The sequence below is a fragment of the Mus caroli genome, unplaced genomic scaffold (genome assembly GCF_978045245.1).
Source record: "Mus caroli unplaced genomic scaffold, Mus_caroli_1 scaffold_13, whole genome shotgun sequence".
NCBI classification, from domain to species: Eukaryota; Metazoa; Chordata; class Mammalia; order Rodentia; family Muridae; genus Mus; species Mus caroli.
The window spans coordinates 100,446,768-100,471,345 of record NW_028227268.1 but is presented as its reverse complement, the minus strand read 5'-3'; the positions used below and the strand labels follow the sequence as shown (position 1 = coordinate 100,471,345).

Below are 24,578 nucleotides of genomic sequence, written 5' to 3'. Positions count from 1 at the left end.
TTGTTTTTCAAGACAGCCTTGGCTGTCTTGGAACTCACTCTGTAGACCTCAAACTCAGAAATCTGCTGGCCTCTGTCTCTGCCTCCCAAGTGCTAAGATTAAAGGCATACGCCACCACTGGCCGGCCTGCAAAAGCACTTTTATGATGCCATTTTCTTTCAGATCTACCTTTTTTTTTTTTTTTTTTTTAAGCTGTGTTAATAGATATCTGCAAATTTAGAATACTGTCAGCCGAAACTTTCCTATTCTATGTACACACTGATGTCCTTCATATCCATTATTTACTATTTCATGTTCCTAAAACCATCCCACTTACAGGGTTTCAGTCTGTCAGTAGGTCTTGTTTACACCAAATCCCATCACAGAACTAGTTGCATGTGGCTGGCAGGAAGTCACTATTCTCTCATTCAGATGGCTATGGATCCCTCCCCACATCTAGCTTTTCAGAACCAACCAGTATCCATCATCAGTTCGGTTGGAAAAGGCAAGCTCAACCGTTTTGAAACAGGAGGCAGGGAAGGTAAGGTGATAGGTGCTTCGCAGAGGGGGAACAAGGAAGGGGTGGTAACAACTGCGTCAGAAACAGGTTCTGTGGAAGGTGTGCCGCATAACGTGGAAAGTACTGGAACCTTAGGGTGGGGACGGGCGCTAGCTGGGGTTCTTAGTGTTATGCTGCAGGTGGCTGAGAGTTCACTGAAAAACCATCCAAAGTGGCCAAAAACCTGAGGCCGATCAGGAGGTTGGCGGGGCTGAGCTGGGAGGGTGTGGTCCCTGTAGGCTCTCGCCCCCTTTAATCTGCCACTAAGCTAGCTGCAGAACCGCTAGACAAGCTACCCCATCTCACTCACTGGTCCGAGTGACAGACACTTCCTATGTCTAGTGTCTTACTGGTCAGTCGAGAAAAAAGAGGGTGGGACAAATAAGTATTCTCCTTCTGATTGGTCAACCCGTTGGTTCTTGTCAATTAGAGATGAACCGGGTTCTCCGCCATGTTGAATAGCGCGCTGCAAAGCCTGTTCTTTTCTTGGGGTGGTCACCCAACATCCGGTCCTTCCTGTCCCTCTGTGCCCTAATATGTTGATCCAGCTAGTTAAAACGCGCTTTCTGCTTTAAGTCCGTATGCCGCGAGAAGTCCTCGTTTAGGTAGACAGAAATAAAGCTAGAAACCTGAGACAAGCTCAGTCCCTTGCTGGGGACCTGGGTGTCATTCAAGTGAATCGGTAATTGTTCCGGCGCTGGTGAGGCTCCCATTGAGCAATTAGCTTGAAGATTGCGTTTTACTTTAGCTTGCTGTGGTAGTCATTTGAATAGCTTCAGATAGTTATGCTTCTAGAAACCGCAGGCTTGTATCAGAAACCATCATTAGACACTAGCTGGACTCGGGGTTCGCATTTGTGACAGTGAAAAAGGACGTTGCGTGCGTTATGGTCCGTCGCCACCTCTTGTAGCGTCCCTAGTAACCGAGCCCCTAGTAACCGCTCGCCCCAAGCCAGGATCTGTGAGCTAGGAGGCAGCGCCTGCACGCCGCCCTGGGCCGGCGCGGGCGCTTGGGCTTGGAGGCGGGGCGATGGCTTTGCCGCACCAGGAGGCCAGACTGGCGGCAGCCAGCCTCCTCCTGTCTGCAAATCCCATCACCGGAGCAAGGGTCGCCCAGTACGAAAGCGAAGACTCCTTAGAGTCCTTGGTAGCAACGGGGTTGGCCATGGAGGAGGAACAGAAGAAAGTGTGGCAGATGCGGGCGTCGGTAATGTGAGAGCCTGGAGGGGTCTGAGGGCAGGACGGGTGGAAATGCGGTGTCCTCTGTAGACCCTTCCTGCTCTCTGCCCCAACTAAAGGTTGCTGCAAAACTTTATTGGAGAGCGTTTTTGTTTTTTTGTTTTTAATAGCTATTTCTAGAGTATGCAAAGAACAGAACTCTACTTCCTATTTATTCTCCAGTATATCTTGGGAATAAATAATTCTTTAGTTCTGATTTTTACATTTATTTTTTGTTCCCCCCCCTCCTTGAGGACAACTGATGTGCCCATAGTTTTCATAAAAGCTCAGATGATAAGTTGTACTGACAAGTGTGTTTTATGGGTTTTTGTTAGTAGTGGATTTTAGCAGTCCATTAGCAAACCGTGTTTGAAGTTCAGTGGACAGATGCTCCAGATACAGAGAAGCAATCCAGATAAACAAACCGCTGAAATCCCAGTTCCCTAAAGGGATGATATGGGTGCAGTGAGATCTTTTCACAAAACATTTTCAGTATTATGTCCTGGATGTGTTTCTAGCAGAAGGATATATATATATATATATATATATATATATATATATATATGGAGGAGGAGATTGCACACACACACACACACAATCTCAACCTCTGGAAAAGCAACCAGTACTCATAACCACTAAGCCATCTCTCCAGCAATGCTTTTATTCTTTAAAAATTTCATAGAGTATATTTTGAATGTAACCACCCCCTCTCATTCATCTGTTCTATTCATTTTGTTTGTTTGTTTTTAGATTTATGTGTATGAGTGTGTGCCATGAGAGTTCTTGGGAGTTAGAGAGTTGTGAGCTACCATATGGGTGCTGGGAATCAAGCCCAGGTCCCCTGCAAGAGCAGCAAGTGCTCTTAACAGTTAAAACATCTTAGCATCCTTTTAAAGTTTCGTTTGTTTTTTGAGACATAGCCCTGGCTGCTCTGGAACTCACTCTGTAGTCCAGGCTGGCCTCAAACACACAGAGCTCTGCCTACCTCTGCTTCCTGAGTTTAAAGGTGTGTGATAAAAATGCCCAGCTTTTATTCACTTTAAAAGTCGGGAACCTTGGACTTAAACCAGCACACTGCTGGGATAAAACACCAGGACAGACACTCGCTCCCTCAACCCCCTGTTCCTTAGCAGTGCTGGGGTGGGCCGAGGGGTTTGTGCTTGCTAGGCAAGTGGTGTACCAACAGCTACATCCTCGGCTTTTTTGTTTTATTTTAGACAGTGTCTCCTTTGGTCCAGGATTGCCTCAAATTTGCTATTTGTGGCTAAGGATGACCTTAAACTCCTGATCCTCCTGCCTCCACCTTTCAGGTAATGGGATTAAGAGTATGGGGCCCCATGCCTGGCCTGTAGCAAATGTTTCAAGGTTATGTAGAGTAAAGCAGAACCTGACCAGCTCTGATTCCTAGGACTGGTTTATACCTGATAATCATTCAGCACAGCCTGTCATAGATTACAGAAGGCAAAATGCCAGGGAAGGCAAGAACTTGGATCCTGGGTCAGAATCCGTTTTCTTCTATGTGCTGGGTGATTTTTAGGCCATGATTTCTGTTTCTTTGTCTATAAAAGGACTATAATTGTATCCGTTTTCCACCTTATTCAGTTGTTATTAAGAACCAAAGGAGAGAATGGGTGTCATTTCTAGAGTAATTTACATAAATTAGTAGTAATTGTAACAACTGCCAGCTTGAATAATTCACTTGGAAATTGATTTATACTTTGGCTTACTATGGCAGAAAGGTCTGTCCTTTGTATTGTTGTACTTATGTTCCAGAGTGCTCCGCTAACTGAAGATTTTTGTTATAAACTGAGTTTGGGTTTCCAACACCCAAATACAAACCCAGTGTGTTGGCTTTTGTCTATAATCCCAGTGCTGGAGAGAGAAGAAACGGGTAGATTCCTGGAATTTGCTGAAAGCACTACCTCAAAAAATAAGGTGGAAAGTGGCTAGGGAATTCACCTAAGATTGGATGTTAGGCTGGAACCCCTGCTTATCCCCTGCACAAGCTGGGGAACTTCATCTGCCCTCCTGCCAACCCCACCCACCTAGAGAAATCCCCCCCACCCCCCGTCTGCTTGGAGTATACTCAGGCTAACATGTCAGCGCTCCTTGTCTCTGAGTTTCAGACAGCCTGCCCAAGAGTGCCCATCTGGGGGCTCAGTTTTTGACCATGCATGGTCAAAATCCCAGCTCCTAGCTAGCATGGCAGAACTCCCAACCTAAACTCTACAAGATCCCTTTGCTTTGGCCTGGATCTCTCACACCTGTGAGATCAGTGAACCCACCCGAGAGCAGCCTCCTAATAAACCTGCCTTTATCTACTTCTAATCTGGTCTAATCTGGTCTGTATCTGTGTCACTGAGGGGACAAAAAGCCTGTCACTGACCTCTGGTGTATATACACACACACACACACACACACACACACACACACGAGACTTAATAGACAAAAGGGGTTAAGGATCAGACACTGTGGTAGGACCGGAACAAGGGCCCAGGGGTCCCACATTCACTGAGAAAAAGTGAGGTGAATGGGCAAATGCTTCATCAGCCCCCAGAAAATGAAGAATGGAGTGTTCCTAGAGGGGAGTTCTGTAGGTGGAGAGAAGAGCGAGTGTTCCTCTGGTGGTTTCTATTTTCCTAAAGAAATAAAAGGGTAATGAGAGCAGTTGGTGTGTAGGAAGAGCAGAGAAAGACACAGCTGCTGGGGCAGTGGAGTCATTTGCCTAAGGAGCACTAGGTGCTGAGCAGGCCAGGTATCCACTAGATATTGCCCAGGGTCTAATTTAGTATTTAATAGTCGCAAAATGTTGTCTATTGTTTTGGGAAGCTGCAGTTATAGTGATAACCACTGAGTATATTCTCTTTTTCAAATATCTAATGTTAGATCATTTGGAAGGTCAGAACTGTAAGTTTGAGACCACCCTAAAGCACACGGAGTTCCAGACCAGCCTAGACAACACAGCAAGACCTTGTCCATAAATAAATCTTAAACATTATCTGGGTACAATGGCCCACAGCTATAGTCTCAGTACTTGGGAGGCTGAGGTACATAGATGCCATTAAACATTGTTGTAAAACCCATACCTACCTACCTTCCTTCCTTCCTTCCTCTTCCTCTGCTTCCTGGTCCTTTTCTTCTTTGGAGTCAGGGTCTCACCGAGTAACCCTGCCTGGCTTGGAGCTCAGGGAGTAGGGGAATTATGTAGAAGAGGCTGTCTTCATAGAAATCTGCCAACCTCTGCCTCCTAAATGTTGAGATTAAAGGTGTGTACCACCATGCCTAGCCCAGAGGATCTCATGTAGCATGCATGTGCCTGCCTCAGACTGGCAATGTAGCTCAGTCTGACCTTGAATTTAGGGGCCTTCTGTGTCTCTGCCTTTTGAGTACTGGAATTACAGACAGGGGCTACCAAGTTCAGCATCGAAAAGAACATAAGTTAGTAAAGGCTCCAGAATGTCAGATAAACTTTGTAGACTACAATACAAACAGTTCCTTATGGTGCGGACACCAGGTAAGCCTCAGGGGCTGGGAGAGCTGATACATCCGTAAGTGGGTCAAGCCACTCTCGGGAAGATTAGCTTCTTCTGTAGTGGCACTCACAACACGGAAAGCTTAGTATCAAGGGAGAGGACAGGACCAGCAGTGCACATTGTGTTTTGCAAACCGGACAGTCCTGGGGCAGGGGGCGAAGGTGAAGCGAGAATTGGGAGTTAATTCCTAGCCATTCATCTGTTTTAGGTTAAAATACAAGCAAACTAGGAGGGCCTATTTGGAAAGTTTCGCTTGTGTTAACAGTGGACTGGGCACTGTGCATCCTCAAGTGTGAGTGCCACTCACCAGGCCCGCTCTTCTCATGCTGCTCCTTCTCCTTTTCCTACAGTTCTTCCAGGTCAGAGACTTTCTGGTTTTAGTATAGATAATGGAGATAGGACCTTTGAAGAGATTTTCTAGGAGAACGAATGAGCCCGCGGATATTCTGCCTGAAAGTTGCTCCCTATTTTAACTAGAGGACATATAAATATAAAACACTCACAGGTTCATTCACAGCCTGGTTTTAGATTTTTCATTTATGTTGGGTTGTAGGTCTTTTCCCTAGTACTCTGTAAGCTCAGTGCAGCCCTTCAGTGACCTGTTTCCTCATACACTCCAACCCTTGCAAAGGAAACGCCTGCTATTTTCCTTTGGTGAAAACTTACATAGTTTCAAACTTATACCTTCTTTCATTCCACAAATATTTACCAGCCATGTTTTCTTGGCCAGGTACCTTTCTAGAAGGAGGGACACAAAAGCACAAAGCAAACAAGCTCTGCCTTTGAGCTGACTCTCCTGTCTGGGCAGGCCTGGGTGTGCATGTGACCAGGATAGGGTAGATGGTTGGGAAGCAGAGGAGGGCTCATGGTATGTTGGGAGAGTTGTTATTTCAGAAAGGATGGTCAACAAAGACTCTCTTGAGGTGGCATTTGAGTGAGGAGTGAGCAAGTGTCCTGTGCAAGCTTGGGTCACCAGCATCCTCAAGAGATGGAGCAAGCTGGGCGTGGTGGCACACGCCTTTAATCCCAGCACTCGGGAGGCAGAGGCAGGCCGATTTCTGAGTTCGAGGCCAGACTGGTCTACAAAGTGAGCTCCAGGACAGCCAGAGCTATAAAGAGAAACCCTGTCTCGAAAAACCAAAAAAAAAAAAAAAAAAGAGATGGAGCAAATCAAAGGCAGAGACCTTGGGAACTCTGATCATTCTTTTGTTTGTTTTCAAGGTTGGGTTTCTCTGTGTAACCTTGGCTGTCCAGGAACTCATTCCATAAACCAGGTTGGCCTGGAACTCAGTGATCTGCCAGTTTCTGCCTCCCAAGTGTTGGGATTAAGGTGGGTGACCTATGGCTCTCTTTTTTAATTTTTAAGGTTTATGTATATTTATTGGGAGGTGGGTTGTCTATGTGGATCTGTGTGAGTTTGTCATGCCTGTGTTGTACCTATGGAGGCCAGAAGAGGGTGCTGGAATCTCTGCAGCTGGGATTATGGATAGTCGTGAGCCACTGTATGTACGCTGAGAACTGAATCTGGTTCCTCTGCAAAAGCAGTGAAATAAAAATTCTTCTAAGTGCCTTGTGTGGCATACAGTAAATAGTTCTTTGGTCCCGTGAGTTGTTAAGTTTCTACGTATCGGTTCTATTAAAGAAAAGTTGTTTTCTTTCACTTGTTTCCTTGAAGTTGTCCCAAATGGGACAATATCAGACGAGTCTTCTTCCAAGAGCAACAAAGGCCTAGGGCTAGACAGACAGTGGTTAAGAATACTTGATGTTCTTGCAGAGAACTGGAATTTGGTTGTCAGGACCCGCACTGGATAATTTAAAACTACCCATAATTCCAGCTCCAGGGGATTGAACACCCACTTCTGGACTCCGTGGGCACCTGCACTCACCCATACACATATATGCACATAGTTTAAAAATACACATCTATCCATTTATCCATCCATCCATCCCATCCTTTCCCCATGTGAACAAAACCCATAGCCTGGTACATGATAGGCAAACACTTGACAACTGAGATACTTCTCCAGCCCAAATCATTATTCACAATGGACTCTTCTGAATTTTCCCCTTGGAAAGGCTAAACAGTCTTATTTTCTGAGATTATATTATAATAAATCTAACTTGGAAATACACTTGTTTGGTTTTGAGTATGTTTAAGGTGGTAGGCTATATTTAAACCGTGGTTGGTGGCCCTTTATGCATAGCATCATACATAATCTAAAATTTGTCAACTGAGAACATTAAAAATTATATTTATAAAGAAAGTGAGGGGTTTGGGGGTGTGTTATATGTATGTTTAGGTGCACATACCTGTGTGTGTATGTGTGTATGTATATATACATGCACACACAGAGACCAGAGAACAACTTCTATGCTATGGCATTCTTCAGTGCTGTTGCTTGCTGTTATCTGAGGAAGGTTCTCACTGATTAGGCTTCAGGGACCCTTCTGTTCCCACCTCCCCAGTGCTGGGATTACAATCTTATGTCACCATGTCTAGCTTTGTTTTTTTTTTAAACGTGGGTTTTGGGAATTGAACTCAGCTTTTTATGCTTCCATAGCAAACACTTGAGCAATTAAACAATTTCTCCAGCTCTAGAAAGTGAGTTTTTTCTCTCCTTAGTTGAGTCAGTTAGAAGAAGGGAAAGATGAGTAGTGGGGGAGAGGAAGCCCAATCAGAAGCTCCAGTGTGGAATCTCCAGCCACACATCACTCCATACTCTCTTCTGGTGCCCTAAGTGTCTGCCACCTGTGGACGTTACTCTTCTTGCTGCCCACAGCAGTGACTCTCCTCTGCCCTCTCCTGTGTCCTTTTCCCCTCCAAGATCATCCCAACTGGGCTGCCTGGAGAGCCACTGAGAACTTTGTCCCTGGGCCCCATTCCTGCCCCCTGTCCACTGCACATCATCAAAGCCCCAAGGCAGGAGTCCCTCAGGAGCTGGCTCTGGGCACAGAAGCAGCAGCCACTCAGCTCTCGGCAAAAAAAGTGCACACCTCAGCAGAGGCATCCTGGAGAGATCCTTGTAGCTGAGCTCCATTCTGCCTTCTGCAGTAGCTAGTGACATCACATGAATATTTTCTGTCAGTTACCTAGGAATCTGATCATTATTAAATGGATGAAAGCCAGTCATGGTGGCACACACCTTTGATTCCAGTGATCAGGAGGCAGAGGCAGGCAGATCACTAGTTCAGAGCTAGCCTGGTCTACATACGGAGTTAGAGGCCAGCCTAGGCTACATAGTGAGACTTCTGTAAGAATCAGCATTTGGATCAGTGTCAATTTGTTATTCAGTTTCAAACAGCAGATAACAGGGTTCTCTTCACATCAGGCAGGTTGTCACTGGGAAGGATGAAGAGATGGCATTGGAGAGCACTGCGAACTGCTCTGATATTTACCACTCTGATGAAGAGTATTTCAGGAAACTCAAAGACCTGAAGGCTGTCCATGAAGAAACCATGTCAAAGTTAGAGAAAATGTACCAGGACAAGCTAAATATAAAAGACATCCAGGCGGTGCTCATCAGGGGTGGGATCAGGGATGCGTCGTCTTCGAGGTAAGTCTCTTCTAGATAAGTTTGTCATTGTCATTTGTGAGCTGAACTAAAATAAATGCTCGGACGAAGTGTGGAAGACAGTATCCCACAGTATCTGCTTCTAAATAGTTCTTCCTATTGATGATATATAAAGGTGGGCTTTGATTCACAATGTTTAATGGCTTATCATTTTACTACGTTCCCTCTTGCTTTGAGGGTCATTTGGTGGCCATCTGTTTGTTTTTATTGTCATTTTTAAATGTGTTTTGCTTGTGTGTCTGTCTACACCACTTGTGTACCTGGTGTCCATAGAGAATTGTGAACTGCCACATGGGTGCTGGGAATCAAACCTGTGTCCCTGGAAGAGCAGCCGGTGCTCTTAACCTCTGAGCCACCTCTCCAGTCCTTTCATCTGTGTTTTTCTGCTTTACTTATGCTTACAGATATGTATCAAAATATTTAGGGTGGTCCAATTTTGAAACATGATCTTATACTCTCTACAGCCCAGGATGGCTGAGAACATGCCTTTGTTGAGGGAGTTTTGGCTTCTCTGCTTTGTGCTCCCGGCTGGTCACAGGCCACCACCCACCCAACGGCTCTGTCAGATACACAGACGAAAGATACACACACACAAGCTTATTTTTAAATGCTTTATTGGCTCCGTGGCTAGACTCTTTTTGTGCTTTCTGCGGCTAGCATGCCCTTATCTTCACTCCTAGCTCAACACCTCTGAATCTTCCCTCAGCTTAATTGCTCTTCTGTGAAGCCCATTGGTCTTGCTGCCCAAGACACTTTTGGGCTGCCCTTCTGTGGGCCACTTTCCTTTTCCTACATTTTGGAAGATCTCCCCTACAGTTCTGAGTCTGTTCTGCCTCTCCCAAGTCTCTAGATCTCCTCTTCCTGCTCTCTTTTCTCTTCCTAGCCTGTGGGAACCTGGAAGTCCTACCTCTTTCTTTCTGCCCAGCCATTGGCCACTGACATCTTTATTGATAGATGATCAAAAGCCAATTGGGAGCAAGGCCCTTCAGTGTCAGCACACACAGATCCCTATTAAATCAAAGCATCAGAACTGCTCCTACAGGCCCCAAACTCTGGGCACTCCTCCTGCCTCAGCCTCACAAGTACTGAGAATACAAGCATGAGCCATCATGGTTTTCTTTTTTTGAGACAGGGTCTCATGTAGTCCAGGCTAGCCTCAAACTTGCAATGTGGCTGAAAGAAAGATGAAATTTCAAGACCTGTAAGTCATATAAAGTACTCAGAAATTGCTTGTTGTTTGTGAGCCTAGAGGCTGCCTGGGGCTGAGAAAAAAAGAAAAACAAACCCGGGTATGCCCCGTAGTTAAAACATTCCTGGGAACAGCTTGACCATAAAGATAAAGAGGAATGTGAGGACATAACAGGGCTATCTGAACTGAGTCAACAACTCACAGAACTCTGACACCCTGCACGTACATGTAATTTTTCTGCTGATGTTTGAATAAGCCAATAGTGTGTCGTTATGCTGAGTTCTATGCTGAATTCCCCACCCCTAAGCCCCTTACCCTATAAAAGCCCCTAGCTTTCAGCCTCGTGGTCGAATCCACTGTTTCCTGCGTGAGATATGTTTCGACCCAGAGCTCCGTCATTAAACTGCCTCATGTGATTACAGCAAGATGGATTCTCGTGTTTCCTTGGGTGCTTTCTCACTCCGGAGACTAGAGTGGGGGTCCCCGAAAGGGGGTCTTACATAGCCAAGGATGTCCTTGAGCCCCTGATCCTCTCACCTCCACTTCCTAGGTGATGGGGTTACATGCAACCATGCTTTGCTTGAGCTGGGCCTTTTGTTGTTGTTTGACAGAAGGTCTCTCTGGTGTAGATCTGGCTGTCCAGGAACTCACTATGTAAATATTGAGGCTGGCCTTGAATTCACAGAGATCAACCTGCTTCTGCCTGCGTAGTGTTGTGGTAAATGTCCAACCACTATAAGCCCATTGGAGGAAAACACAACTTTGTTGCAGTGAATCTCCAAACCCAGTAAGTCCATTCAAGGAAAACACAACGCAGTTGTGTATTTATAAACTGCACACCTATACTGGGCAGACATGCCTCTACAACACTTTCTTCCCCAGCCATGAAATCCCTACTCCTTGCAGTTTCTCCAGGCCATTCGCTTCTGCTCCATCTTCCTTCCAACAACTACAACTCTGTCCTCCTCTATCCTCCATCTTCTTCAACTCCTCCTCCTCCCCTCCTCTTCCTGTCTTGCCCGGAAACCCACCTCCTCATTTTTGCCCAGCGATTGGCTACTTGTCATCTTTCTTAGCCAATCAGATAATTAAGGGAAATTCCCCTACAGTGGAGTGCTAAGATTAAAGGTGTGTGCCACCATGTCCAGCTAGTCGTTTTTAAAGAATGAAAATTAAAATTTATTTTAAAAAATTAAAAGATGAGCTCGTTAAAGATGCAAGGTTTTGGCTTCTGGGTTTTTTTGTTTTGTTTTGTCTTTTGTGTTTTGTGTTTGTTTGTTTTTTAGATTTATGTGTTTATGTATGCAGTGGCCTGCCTGTATGTATGCCTGCAGGCCAGAAGAGGGCACCAGATCTCATTTCAGATGGTTGTGAGCCACCATTTGGTTGCTGGGAATTGAACTCAGGACCTCAGGAAAAGCAGCCAGTGCTATTAACCTCTGAGCCATCTCTCCAGCCCTTGATTTCTGTTTTTATTTATTTATTTATTTATTTATTTATTTATTTATTTATTTTTGGTTTTTCGAGACAGGGTTTCTCTGTGTAGCCCTGGCTGTCCTGGCACTCACTTTGTAGACCAGGCTGGCCTCGAACTCAGAAATCCGCCTGCCTCTGCCTCCCGAGTGCTGGGATTAAAGGCGTGCGCCACCACGCCCGGTGATTTCTGTTTTTTAAAGCAATCTAGCATCAACGCTCTTTTCTACTGTGGCCCTGCTTCCTTTGAAACTGTAAGCTGATCCTTTACCTAACCTAGATGGTCAGCTGACTGTACATTGTCTGTGTGTCAGAGCTGTTTGAGCTCTGACACCCCCAAGAAGGTCACAGACTTTGATCTCATTTGAGGGCTTTTACCCTGCCTTTGACCTTTCAGTTCTCCAATAAAAGACACAACTTTCGTTATTTACAATTAGCCTTTATCAGCACCAGAGCTGGGCAGACATTACCCTCTATGCTATTAGAATCTACTTTCCTATCTATGACGCTGAGTTGTTACTTACTGTGTTCCATCTGGGCTGCTCTCAACTCCAACTGGCCAGCCTTCAGAGCCATGACTTTAAGATTCTGACCCCATGGTGTCTTCTCTCTCCTACCATCCTCTCAGTCTCTTCTCCACCCCAACCAGGTTACTTAAAACCCACCTCCCTCTAATCCCTCCAGTAATTGGCTGTAGCCAATTTTGTTTAAACAATAGTTTTAAATGGAGAAACTAGGTTTGCACAACAAAAATTTGTAAATGTGAGAATTCACTTGGAGGCCTAGACCTTCGGGTACAGAATTTAGCATTACAATACATGACAACAGACCAAACCTCAAAAGTAGACATGCAATACAACATGACACTCCAGTGTCTCTGAAACAAAAGAAGTGGTGATCATGCTCAGGGGCTGGTGTCAACAAAGGTGTCATACATAAGTATGATTTTCCCCCTCCAAATAAGGCTAGGAATCAAATCCTCAGTGCATAAGAGACAGGCTCTCGTTATGTTGCTGAGGCTAGCCTTGAACCCCATATCCTTCCGGTCTTGGTCTCCATTAGCATGCACTAGCCTGCCCAACTGAGTTCAAACTGGAGAAAGATAAGAGGCAGAGTGGATACAGGAAGCAAGGAGTGGCCTGCAGGACAGCAGCAGGCATGGTGGAGAAAGGAGTCAGGCGAGAACACTTCTAGAATGATAACTAGGCTAGGGAGGAGTAAGTACTGGACCCTGGGTAAGCAGGGGCCATTATTGATTGACAAGTAGTTCAGACTTTGTAGCAAAGATGAAAGTGTCAGGTAGGAGTAACATGGTCAGACATGGTCAAGATGGTGACTCTGGGAAGCACAGAGGAGATGAATAAAAGTAAGACAGGAGAAGCAGTTCAGAAGACAGAAGAGACTCAAGTTCCTTCTCTGAAAAGTGAGAGTGTATTAGATAATTCATAGTCATCTTTCAGCTCTATTCTAACGAAAAATGATATTGTCACGACCCTTAAACAGCTACTCCCTTCTGGCTGACTATACCTTAATATTAGAAAGTCTGTAATTACAGTAATTTTAACATTTGGCCACATAAAATTGGAAGTGTACCCTAATTATTCTTCTTCCCTAGTTCTGCATCGGAAAAGAGCTGCTCACATCCTGCCTTGTCAATGACCTCACTTTCAGAGCGTGACCTAGACGGGTCGTCCTCCTTGTCCACAACTACTGATGAGGGGTTGCCGGACCTAGAGGAAAAGACTCCCGGGGAAAGCAGCGCAATGGTCCATGCCCAGGAGCTCATAAACAACATGTGGAACGACTTTTCTGTTGAAGATTATATTCAGTATGACTCAGACCCCCAAACAGCTAAGAAAAAAAGGAAGAAAGCTAAATCCTTGACACCCAAGATTACAGTGCCTGTACCCTTTGAAATGACGGTAAGAGAGCAGAATCGGAGAGAGAAGGCCTTGAGTGCTCGGTCAGATCTGGAAACGAAGCAGAAGCTGCTCAAGAGGGACGAGGACGATGCAGAGTGTAAGAAGAAATTCCGAGCCAATCCTGTTCCTTCCTGCGTGCTCCTTCCCCTTTACGAGGATCTAGTCAAGCAGAGTGAGGAGCGCAGGAAGAAGGCCCGGGAGAGGAACAGAGCTGCGCTCCTGGCCTCCCTGAAGCCCTTTAAGTTCATTGCGAGAGAGGAACAGAAGCAAGCAGTCCGCGAGAAGCAGCTGAGAGACCTTTTTAGGGCTAAAAGGAAAACGAATCAGTTTAAAGCCAGACCTGTGCCTCGTTTTATTTACAGGCCAGCTGCGAATGACAAGCCAAAGGAAGAAGAGCTCTATGGGGACAGCAGGATGCAGCCAAAGGCCAGAGATCTGTTACAGAATTCGCTTTGGCCCAGTCGGTCAGCTTGCAGACGTTTCGGGGACCCCAGAAGTCCTGCAAAGCCCAGGGGTAAACACAGGCGTAGGTGTCTGAGGCGTGATGGAGACTTAGAAAAATGGAAGGAAACCTTCTCTGAATACAGCTTTCTGAAATGCCCAGTGCTTTGTGAAGAGTGTTGTCTTCACGAATCCCCTTGTGACTTTGATAAAAGACAGAAACTCTTGGCAGACATCAGAGCAGATGAAGAAAATTTGAGAGAAACACGCAGGCCGGGTCTGTCTCCTAGGCGCAAGTCACCGGGAAGAAGCTCGAACCCAAAGCCCAGGCCTCGTGAATGCAGCCCACCGATGCCCACTGCATCTTCCCGAGGGCGGGAGCAAGCCATCAGGTAAGGCCTTAGGACGGTCACTCCCTGTCACATGGTTGCTGAACTGGCATATGAAGCCCTATGGGTTTTAGCTTGGTAAATCTGGATTTACTAAATTATCTGGAAGGTATTGTATGACATGGTAGAAAAATAGTTTGCTCAGAACATTCTTCTAAGAGACAAATGTGATTTCTGTTTCCTTGGGGATAGGTAGATAAGCTTACACCATCAGCCTTGCTTGGATTTCCAAGGTCACAATTAAGATTTTGGTCAAAAGGTGGCCTTTTTTTTCAGCCTTTGAATTATCCCATGTTAAGTCTTTGCTGGACAACGTCCTCCTTGGCTTAAAGTGCATTAATTAAGCCTTAGTTTGTTGCCCTCAGGAAATCCCTTGAGGAAAAGAAAATGTTGGAAGAAGAGAGAAATCGGATCCTAACTAAACAGAAGCAAAGAATGAAAGACTTGCAGAAACTGCTGGCAACCCGGGTTAAGGCTTATGGCTCCCACCAGAGCTTGTCTCAAATAGTTAAATCCAGGGTGAAGGAGCTCAGGTACCACGGAAGAGCCTGGGAACGCCAACATCAGCTGCCAAACTACCTTTCCTTTCCTTTCCTTTCCTTTCCTTTCCTTTCCTTTCCTTTCCTTTCCTTTCCTTTCCTTTTCTTTTTTCCTGCTTACCTAGTGGATACCTAGATATGAAAATACTATGGCATCTTAATTTATGGATTTAAATAATCTTTGGCTGTTCCTACTCAGCTGTTACATATATGCACACATATACATCTTATAATGACAGTCAGTATATTTACTTACCTCCATAGCGAGAACCATGAGACCATGTGGAACAGAAATGGCTTTGTTATGGTCATAGTTAGTAACTGCTTAAAAACCAGCACAAAACCTTATTTATGCAAGTGTGTTCTTATTTATAAATTATGTAAATATTTGGCATATATACATGCATTGCATACATACATTATATATACATACATATATACATTATACATCTTGTGCTGGGGGCTGGGCATGTGAGGACCAAAGCCAGGATCTTGTGCACAGACTGGCTGATCTGGGTAAGTCAGGGAGGTCTGTTTGAAGTTTGTACAAATACAACAGTTTGAGTGGATGCATGGTGGGTACATGCTGCCCCTCATGACTGTTCCCCTGAGGAAGCTGATAGCAGCCACAGAGCACCTACAGTCCTTTACAGAATACTACTAGAGTTCTATAAAGCAGAGTATGAAAACCAGCGTTCCAAACATTACACATAAAAAATGGTCATGCTTAAGCAAGAAAAGGCCCTCCAAAGCTGGGTAAGTAATATGACTTATTAACTTTTAAGATCCAAATATGTACATCTATTTTATCACTGAGCCTTCCTTTACAGTACAGGACCAGCCCACTAATAGAGCCGACTTTGATGAACTTGAGCAAAAAAATTCTTAGGAATACAGTATTTGCCTGTAGGAAGTTGAATACCAACTTACTTTGAGTAAGCATAATTTTTGTAAAGTATAATTATTTTCCGTACCCATGAAACTCTCTTGTCTTGGTTGCTTCTAGTATATCTTACACAGAGGGAAAAAAACAAAACAAAACAGTGAAGTTTAATTCATTGTGGGATCTAGTCCAAAGGATGAGCACAGCTAAGTTCATGTGTTTTGGCTCTGCCCTCAGTTGCTACATTCTCATGAGCCCCACTTTCTCTCTTACCTACTCCCACTTAATTAATGTTGCCACTGCCCACTAGGTGATCTCATTTAGGGAAAGAAGAAAAGCAGGGTCTTTTTATTTTGGTTTTTGAAACAAGGTTTCTCTGTGTACCCTGGGCTGCCCTAGAACTAGCTCTGTAGGCCAGGCTGGTCCCACACTGGGATATCTGCCTGCTTCTGCCCCAGAGTTTTGGGACTAAAGGTTTGTGCCACCACTGACCAGTTTCAGGATCTTGTTTTTTAAAGAATATTTTTTAAGATACCCATTTGGACCAGACTTTCTTGCTTTTGTATACTTTTATATAAAACACTTTTTCAGGCAAGACTGAAGTCTTTTTGCCTTAAAGACTTTGGAAATCAAAATGACCAGACCATTCCCAGGGCAGTACGCTGTGTGTCTTCAAAACCTGGCTTTTTATTCTGGATTTATGAAAATCTTGCCAGTCTAGAAAAGGAACTGGGCTGAGCTGTGCTCTCACTTCCTGGTTTGTCATCTGAGGTGAATGTCCTAGGAGAGCTTCCGTAGCCGACCTTTAAAATGCCACTCTCTTTATCTGGTTCTAGAAGGAGTGAAAAGGCCAGGATGAGAGAATATTGGCAAGAACTGGAGGAACAAGAGGAAAAACTGCAGAAGAGGCCGATGTTGTTTGAAAGAGTCACCCAGGTTGTGTTTATTGGTTAGGGCCATCACCAGCTTTCTGTTTCTCAGTACTTCTGGCCTCCACCTGTGTGCTCCGTCTTTCGGTGTCCTACAGTTGCTAAGACATGCTGTTTCTGGGGCGGCTTCATCCAGTCCACCAAGAAAGGAATTTCACTTAAGATGTGATAAGGCTTGTAGCTCAATAAAGAACATGTCACTAACCCCATGTACCTCAAGACATTCCTGACACGGTTTGCTTTAGTGTCTGGTCTTTTTAGTCAGCCTGGTTCTTATTCTGTTGAGGCTTCGGGATATCATGGGGAGGTCTTTATGAATTCAACCATTGGGTGTATGACCATTGTATGCAACATAGTGAGACCGTCTCTTTTTTTTTTTTTTTTTTTTTTTTTTGGTTTTTCGAGACAGGGTTTCTCTGTATAGCCCTGGCTGTCCTGGCACTCACTTTGTAGACCAGGCTGGCCTTGAACTCAGAAATCGGCCTGCCTCTGCCTCCCGAGTGCTGGGATTAAAGGCGTGCGCCACCACGCCCAGCTAGAGACCGTCTCTCTCTTTTTTTTTTTTTTTGTTTTTCGAGACAGGGTTTCTCTGTGTAGCCCTGGCTGTCCTGGCACTCACTTTGTAGACCAGGCTGGCCTCGAACTCAGAAATCCGCCTGCCTCTGCCTCCCGAGTGCTGGGATTAAAGGCGTGTGCCACCACGCCCGGTGAGACCGTCTCTTAAAAGCACTTTAAATTGGGTATTTAGTTAGTTACTTAGTCAGTTAAATTATTTGCGTGTGAGTGTTTTGTGTAGGCACCATGTGCATTTCTACCCACAGACATCAGAGGGTATTGGATACTGTAGGACTAGAGTGGTGAGCTACCATATGAATGCTGGGAATTGAACCTAAGCCCTTTATAGAAATAAGTGCTCTTAACTACTGAGCCATCTCAAGGCCTAAAAGCATTAAAAAATAAAAGCAAATCTCTCTGCTTCGCCATCCTCCTTAGCGCGGTCCTTCCTCCTGTGGAGGCCTTTCACTCCCAAGTTCAATGGTGATGTCAAGGGGTTCTCATGATTAAGCCCCCAGTCGTATTACCTCAGGATGGGGAGGTAATCATATCACAGATGGAGAAACTCGAGTTCAAAGGAGGTGAGTAGTGAGGCGTATGGTTAGTAAACGGTAAAGCTAGGATCCGCACCCGAGTTGATCTGCTTCCCTTAACCCTTTCACAAAAGAGGAACTTGTAAGCCACAGAACAGTATATAAAGCCCCTCCGTGCTTTGTGTCAACCTTGAGTTTTGAGACTTGGTCTCAAGATTCTCAGCCCCAAACTCCTGCATAGCCAAGGTGAACTTGTTTGTAACTCCTGCCTTTACCTTCTGAGTGCAGTGCAGGAGTTATTGGTGTGTGCCACCACAACTGGTTTTATGTGGTGCTAGGGATGGGATTCGAGAAGCTGGGAATACACCCACACCCACACCCACACCCACCATGCTCCAGCCCCAGCCCCCCTGTGGGCTTCTCAGGCCTCCTCCACTCCCTCTCCCTAGCGCTTTGCCTGCTCATTTGTCTCCCTTACTGTGCAGACTTTGAGACGCCCTGGCCCTTTAGTCAGGCTGTTTTCTGAATACTCTGATGACTGTAGCTTTCTTTTTAGCTCCTACTCACACAAACCTTAGCTCAAAGTCACTGTCTTGGCCTTCCTCACGTTCCGTCATGAGCCTTACCCAGGTCTGCCTGTGTCCCTCCCACCAAGGTATGGGGATTATCTGCAATGTCTCTCTTCCCTATCTGCTAATTGGCTTAAGGGTGAAGGCTTAATCTTTGAGTCCCCAGCACCTACAATAATGTATGGCTATGGGAGAGCCTAAGAGTTGTGATAATATTGGCCAGATTAGACTATACATTTTATTTTCTGGATTAGCCCAAGCTAAGAGCATCATCTTGACACATTAGTTATGAACCCCAGCATAATAGACATGTCTGTCAGCTGTGAATTCCCATGGTTCCTAAGGACCAGAGAGAATGTGGCAAATCAGAGAGTGAATGTGGCCCATTGACAGCAAATTAACCTTGTAGCTAACAGCTTCCTCCCTCTTTTGGCCCTCAAGTTTTCTGTTCTCTTGGAGTATTCTTTCCCCATCACTTGCCGATCTCCACTTAGCAACTGTTAAAAGTAAACCAAAAAACTACTATAGACCAAACCTTGGTGATCAAACATCGTTTACCTTGAACGAAGGTGTCAATGACAACTTCTGATCTGGTGTTATCTTTTTACATTTTTTTTAAAAAAAATTTTATATGACTACACTGTAACTGTCTACAGACACACTAGAAGAGGGCACTGGATCCCATTACAGATGGTTGTGAGCCACCATGTAGTTGCTGTTGCTGGAAATTAAACTCAGGACCTCTGGGAGAGCAGTCAGTGCTCTTAACCACTGAGCCATCTCTCCTGGCCCCAGGCATTGTCTTAAAAAGACAAAAGTAATCCTTTTGAGCGGGGCCTTTGATACTAGAAAAGTAGGTGTGCCTTCCTCTTGCGGTTCTCTTGACATCCCAGCTCCAGCTCTCCCTGGTGAAGGCAAAGGATGAACATGAATGGTCACAGAAGGTTTACCTTCCCGAAAAGTGCAGAATGATAAGTCAGTATCTAGTGGCCACTATTTTAGTTTTGTTAACATAAATTAGTATATTTTTTCCCAAAGTCTCAAGTTTTGCTGTGACTGTTGCTGCTAATTAGCAGCTGTTATTCAATAAATTCTCTTGCAGCTTTGTTCATTGCCCATTTATAAAAGTTAGTTTTGGTCTCCCTGCCGGTTGTGCTGTGATTGGTTACGGGGCAACCATCTTGTCCTTGTTCTTGGACGTCACAGGGTCTATTAACTGAATAGATGTTAAGTTGAATTCTCTTACTTCATGGCATTAAGAACAAACAAACAAACAAACAAACAGGTCTCATGGAGCCCAGGCTGGCCTCAAACTAGTTATAAAGCTAAAGAAAACCCTGGACTTCTGATTCTACTGCTGCTTTCTGAGTGCTGCGATTACAGATTTGTATTACTATTCCTCGATTAGGTGGTCATGGGCACTGAACCCAGGACTTCAGACTAGGCAAGCACTCTACCACTTGGTGGACATCCCAGCCCCTCCCGAGTGCTGGGATTAAAGGCATACACCAGTACATTTGGCTACCCTCACAGGCTCTAGGTTCAAAAATCAAATGAGTGATTGAGAAAGGTACATAACACTGACCTTTAGTATGTATACACACACACACACACACACACACACACGCACGCACGCACGCACGCACGCACGCACAGGACGTACTGTTCTCAGGCCATTCAGAGTTGTCTTAGATGCTTTAGTCACCTCTGTACTCTCTCGGCACAGTTCTCATTCCTCTCTTGGTTCTCAGTTCACCTAGATGTTTTGTGTAGTGTGTGTGTGTGTGTGTGTGTGTGTGTGTGTGTGTGTGTGTGTGCGTATACATACTAAAGGTCAATGTTATGTACCTTCCTCAATCACTCATTTGATTTCTGAACCTAGAGCCTGTTAGGGTAGCCAAATGTACTGGTGTATGCCTTTAATCCCAGCACTTGGGAGGGACTGGCAGGTGGATCTCTATGAGTTCAAGGCTAGCCTGGTCCACATAGGATCAGGACTACACAGTGAAACCCTGTCTCGCCTGCATTGTTTAAAAATGATTGTTATTGACAGTGGTGCAGTTTAACAGAAGTTTTAAGTTGTGTGTCCTTTTCAGTCTCCCAGAGTATCCTGGAGGACATGGTATTAGCTCTTACAGTTAATCTTTGCTATTTTAGCTTCTCCTGCAGAACTCTAGATCAAGCAATTGTGCTTTCCTGTTTTCTTAATTGGGCATTGATTGAGCGCGGTATCACACTTTGCATACAGGATAATATTGGTCCACCAGAATTGGGCTGTGAACCTTGGAGATTCATAAGATCTTGGCCTCAGATCTCTTGTAAGATCCACTCAGAGGAGCTAAGATTGGGCCAAAATCAAGACAGCAAGCTGAAAACTTGGTCATGATGTAGATACCTAAAGCTGGTGGACTCCAGGCTGACTTGTGGAAACTGCCCTTTTTTTTCCCCCCTCACAGGACCTCCCTGGCTTAGTGGAACAGGCTATCTGCCTCACCACCCAAGTGCTGCTGGGACTGAAGCCTTTTTGGGGGGTCGGGGGAAGGTTGTTGGTTTTTCTGTGGTAATAAAGATTTACACAGAGGCCCAAGAAAGCCTGTATAAATGTTCCACCAATGAGCTACAGCCCTTTCTAAATGCTCCATCAGTGAGCCCTTAATTAGCTACAGCTACAAAAGGGCCACTGAAATCCCTGTGGACCAAGAAGTGACATTCAAGGGATTTAAACTCAGCTCTAAATATCCAATTTTCATCCATGAAGTAAAGATAACAATACTGCTGATTTTATTTTTGATGGGCTGATATCATGGCATGTAAGACGGAGAACTACGTTAGGTACATAAAGGAGCCGTCTGGCACTCTATTGTGGTCCTGCCTTCTGATCTGTAGTCAGACACACGACCTTTGTTTGTTTGTTTTTGTGTTTGTTTTTAGACAGATCTTGCTGTAAACGCCTGCTGGCTGGTCTGGAACTCATTATGTAGGCCAGGCTAGCCTTGAAATTGTGCTAATCCTCCCCCAGCCTCGGCCTCTTCATTACTAGGACCGAATCACATGTAGATAATTACTCAGTTTCCTTATTGTTGTTCTTTGTAGAGTGTTCTTTATGCATTCTTTTTTTTTAATTTACCGTTTTTTTATTAGATATTTTCTTTATATACATTTCAAACGCTATCCCGAAAGTTCCCTATACCCTCCCTCTGCCCTGCTCCCCTACCTACCCACTCCTGCTTCTTGGCCCTGGCATTCCCCTGTACTTGGGCATCTAAAGTTTGCAATACCAAGGGACCTCTCTTCCCAGTGATGGCTGACTAGGCCATCTTCTGCTACATATGCAGCTAGAGACACGAGCTCTGGGGGTACTGGTTGGTTCATATTGTTGTTCCACCTATAGGGTTGCAGACCCCTTCAGCTCCTTGGGTGCTTTCTCTAGCTTCTTCATTGGGGGCCCTGTGTTCCATCCTATAGATGACTGTGAGCATCCACTTCTGTATTTGCCAGGCACTGGCATAGCCTCATACGAGACAGCTATACCAGGGTCCCTTTAGCAAAATCTTGCTGGCATATGCAATAGTGTCTGGGTTTGGTGGCTGATTATGGGATGGATCCCTGGGTGGGGTAGTCTCTGGATAGTCCATCCTTTCGTCTTAGCTCCAAACTTTGTCTCTGTAACTCTTCTTTACGCGTTCTTAAAAGAGTGACTACAGGTTAGCGCTCAGCCACTTTAGAGGTTTGCACATCTAACTTGGGATATGCACGCATTGCCTTGTTTCCAGCTTTTCCCATTTCTGGACACGCACTAACTGAGTTGGCTAGATGTGTCCTTTTGTATTTTTCTGCACATGCCTTTTGCTCAATGTTAGGTTTTTGTAAGTTATCTGCCAGATTCTTCATTTTCATTGCATCATTTTTATCTTGTGTGACTACAGCACAGCTTACTACCCACTCAAATGTTGGCAGGCTTTGGCTGCTCACTGTGGAGGTTATTAAGAACACATTCTTGTAGCTGTCCTCTGGGGCACATGTGTGAGACTCTAGGTCCATGTCTAAACATGTCACTGTCAGTCATAGGAGATGCATATTTGAATCGCTGACACTGCTGATCTTAATTTTCAGCGGTGCTTTTAAATCGATACATCTTAATGAATGTGTATGTATAGCCTTTGCTCTCATCTAAAAAAGGGTTGTCTTCTCCTGTAGAGAAATGCAAGGATGGCCGCAGAGAGGTGTTACTCTAACACTCTAAAAGCACTAGGACTCCTTGAGGAGTTTGTTTCAGAGAAAGGCCAAAGTGGAAAAGTGTCTGAAGACTTCACCAGGCAAGAGCTGAGAAGCTGCACGTTGGAGAAAGAAAGGTAATGTACTTGCAGGGAACCAGACTCGGGACTTTTCTATTGTAAGGGAGTGCTTGGGAACTGTTGTAAGATAGATTATACTATTTTATCATATAATGTAAATATTTACACAGTGATAAAACACATTGTTCCTACAGCAAGCTTATATTTCTGACATATAAAAAAGATAATGGCCTGCTTTTGATTGGGACACAAGGAGTCAAGTTTCAAGATAGACTAGTTATCAGGCACTTGGTGCTGCCATAGTCCTCCTGCTATGGGTGGAGCCTGTGGACTCTGCCTGCATGATGGTGACACAAACCTTTGAAACCAACACATCTTTCCTTTGATTGATACATTTCTTTCTTTAGCTCTTATGGAGAAGAAAGAGAGAATGGGGAAGAAAACTATTTAACTGATATCAGCAGCCAGGACTCTTGCAAGGGAAACAAGGAAGATAATAAAGAAAGTGGAGAAGAACATTCTGGAGAATGAATCCGAATCACAAGGTTTCTTATCTCGCTGACCCTCCCCATGTGCAGCCTCAGGACTGCAGCGCCTGCGCTTGGGTTTCTGTGAGCATCCGTGGGGACAGCTCTCACCCACGCACGCCTGCTGACCCAGGACACCATGCCTGGAAAGGCTGAGTCCACAGGACAAGTGATTTGGTTGCTACCTTACAGCTTTGCACGCCGAAGTTTAGAAATTGCTCTTTGTGATTATGATTATATTTGTATTTTCAAAGTGTTTGAGGGTTGGAGAACCACAGCTGTCACAAATGGATTAGTTATGGAAATGCACATTTGCATTTGATAGGGAAAAATTGGTATCGATAGAACTATTAGCTTTTAAAGATCTATTTTTAAATGCACTATTTTCATTTTTTTCTCAGAACCATTTTTAAATAAGTAATATGCTACAGAAAAAGTAGATATTTGGAAATTTACAGTAATTTTGACACTGAAAAGATTTACTGCTAAATCCACACCATGGCTACTTTTTCCTGTTTTTGCCCTTTTTCTGGTGAAGATTAAATCTAGAGCTCACACATACTTAACTCAATGAATTCTACCATTTGCTATACCCTCAATCTTCCCAAGTTATTTTTGATAGATAAAGTATTAAAATTACTTATGCTACTTTTAGAATCCTGTGTATTCTTATATATAGACTAATTATGGCCCTTGTGAGTGGTAATCTTAAGAGATAAAGGTTACTGTTCTATATATGCTGAAATTGTGATCCTAATTTGCCAAAGGAAAATCCTAAACGTAATTCAGATTTATTTATTTATTTATCCTTGGCTTTTTTTTATTTTTTAGTGTTTCATTTTTGTTTGTTTTTCCTTTTTTTTTTCTTTCTTTCTTTTCCTTGATTTTTTTTGAGACAAAGTTTCTCTGTGTAGCCCTGGCTGTCCTGAACTTAATTTGTAGATCAAGGCTGACCTGGAAGATCCACGTGCCTCTGCCTTTCTAGTGCTGGGATTAAAGAACTGTGCCACCACTGCTGGACAATTTTATCCATGTCTTTGTGTCTGTCTGTGTGTAGGAATGTGGATGTGAGTTCAGGTGCCTATGGAGGCCAGAAGAGAGTGTCAGCATCCTTGGGGCTGGGGCTCCCAGGGATGTGAACTGGGTGCTGGAAACCACACTTGTGTCCTTTGTAAGAGCAGTGTGTGCTTTTAACCACTGAGCCAGCCCTCCAATCCAACCAGCTTGGTATTATACTTCAAAAATAATCAATAATAAAATATAATCAGTAATATTGCCCATAGTTTGGTTGGTAATTGTTTTCTTTTTTCTTGTTTGTTTGTTTGTTTGTTTTGATTTTTCGAGACAGGGTTTCTCTGTGTAGCCCTGGCTGTCCTAGAACTCACTCTGTAGATCAGGCTGGCCTCGAACTCAGAAATCCGCCTGCCTCTGCCTCCCAAGTGCTGGGATTAAAGACATGCACTACCACCGCCCA

At 44.5% G+C, this 24,578-nt stretch overlaps 1 protein-coding gene across 5 annotated transcripts; it reads left to right on the top strand.

The window, feature by feature from the left end:
- The first annotated feature begins 1,497 nt into the window (after positions 1–1,497).
- Positions 1,498–24,300, top strand: Fam161a (FAM161 centrosomal protein A). 5 transcript variants are annotated; one of them, XM_029483590.2, is made up of 8 exons: positions 1,498–1,749; positions 2,973–3,065; positions 8,618–8,842; positions 13,138–14,277; positions 14,640–14,807; positions 16,533–16,632; positions 22,480–22,634; positions 22,985–24,300. In XM_029483590.2, the coding sequence occupies exons 1-8, from the start codon at positions 1,568–1,570 to the stop codon at positions 23,106–23,108; spliced, it is 2,187 nt and encodes a 728-aa protein (XP_029339450.1). In that variant the 5' UTR covers positions 1,498–1,567; the 3' UTR covers positions 23,109–24,300. The 5 variants fall into 5 exon arrangements, with proteins under 5 accessions (XP_029339450.1, XP_085685205.1, XP_085685204.1 ...); XM_085829079.1 differs by lacking the exon at positions 2,973–3,065 and having other exon boundaries at positions 1,498–1,744; positions 8,622–8,842; XM_085829078.1 differs by lacking the exon at positions 2,973–3,065.
- The last annotated feature ends 278 nt before the right edge of the window (positions 24,301–24,578 follow it).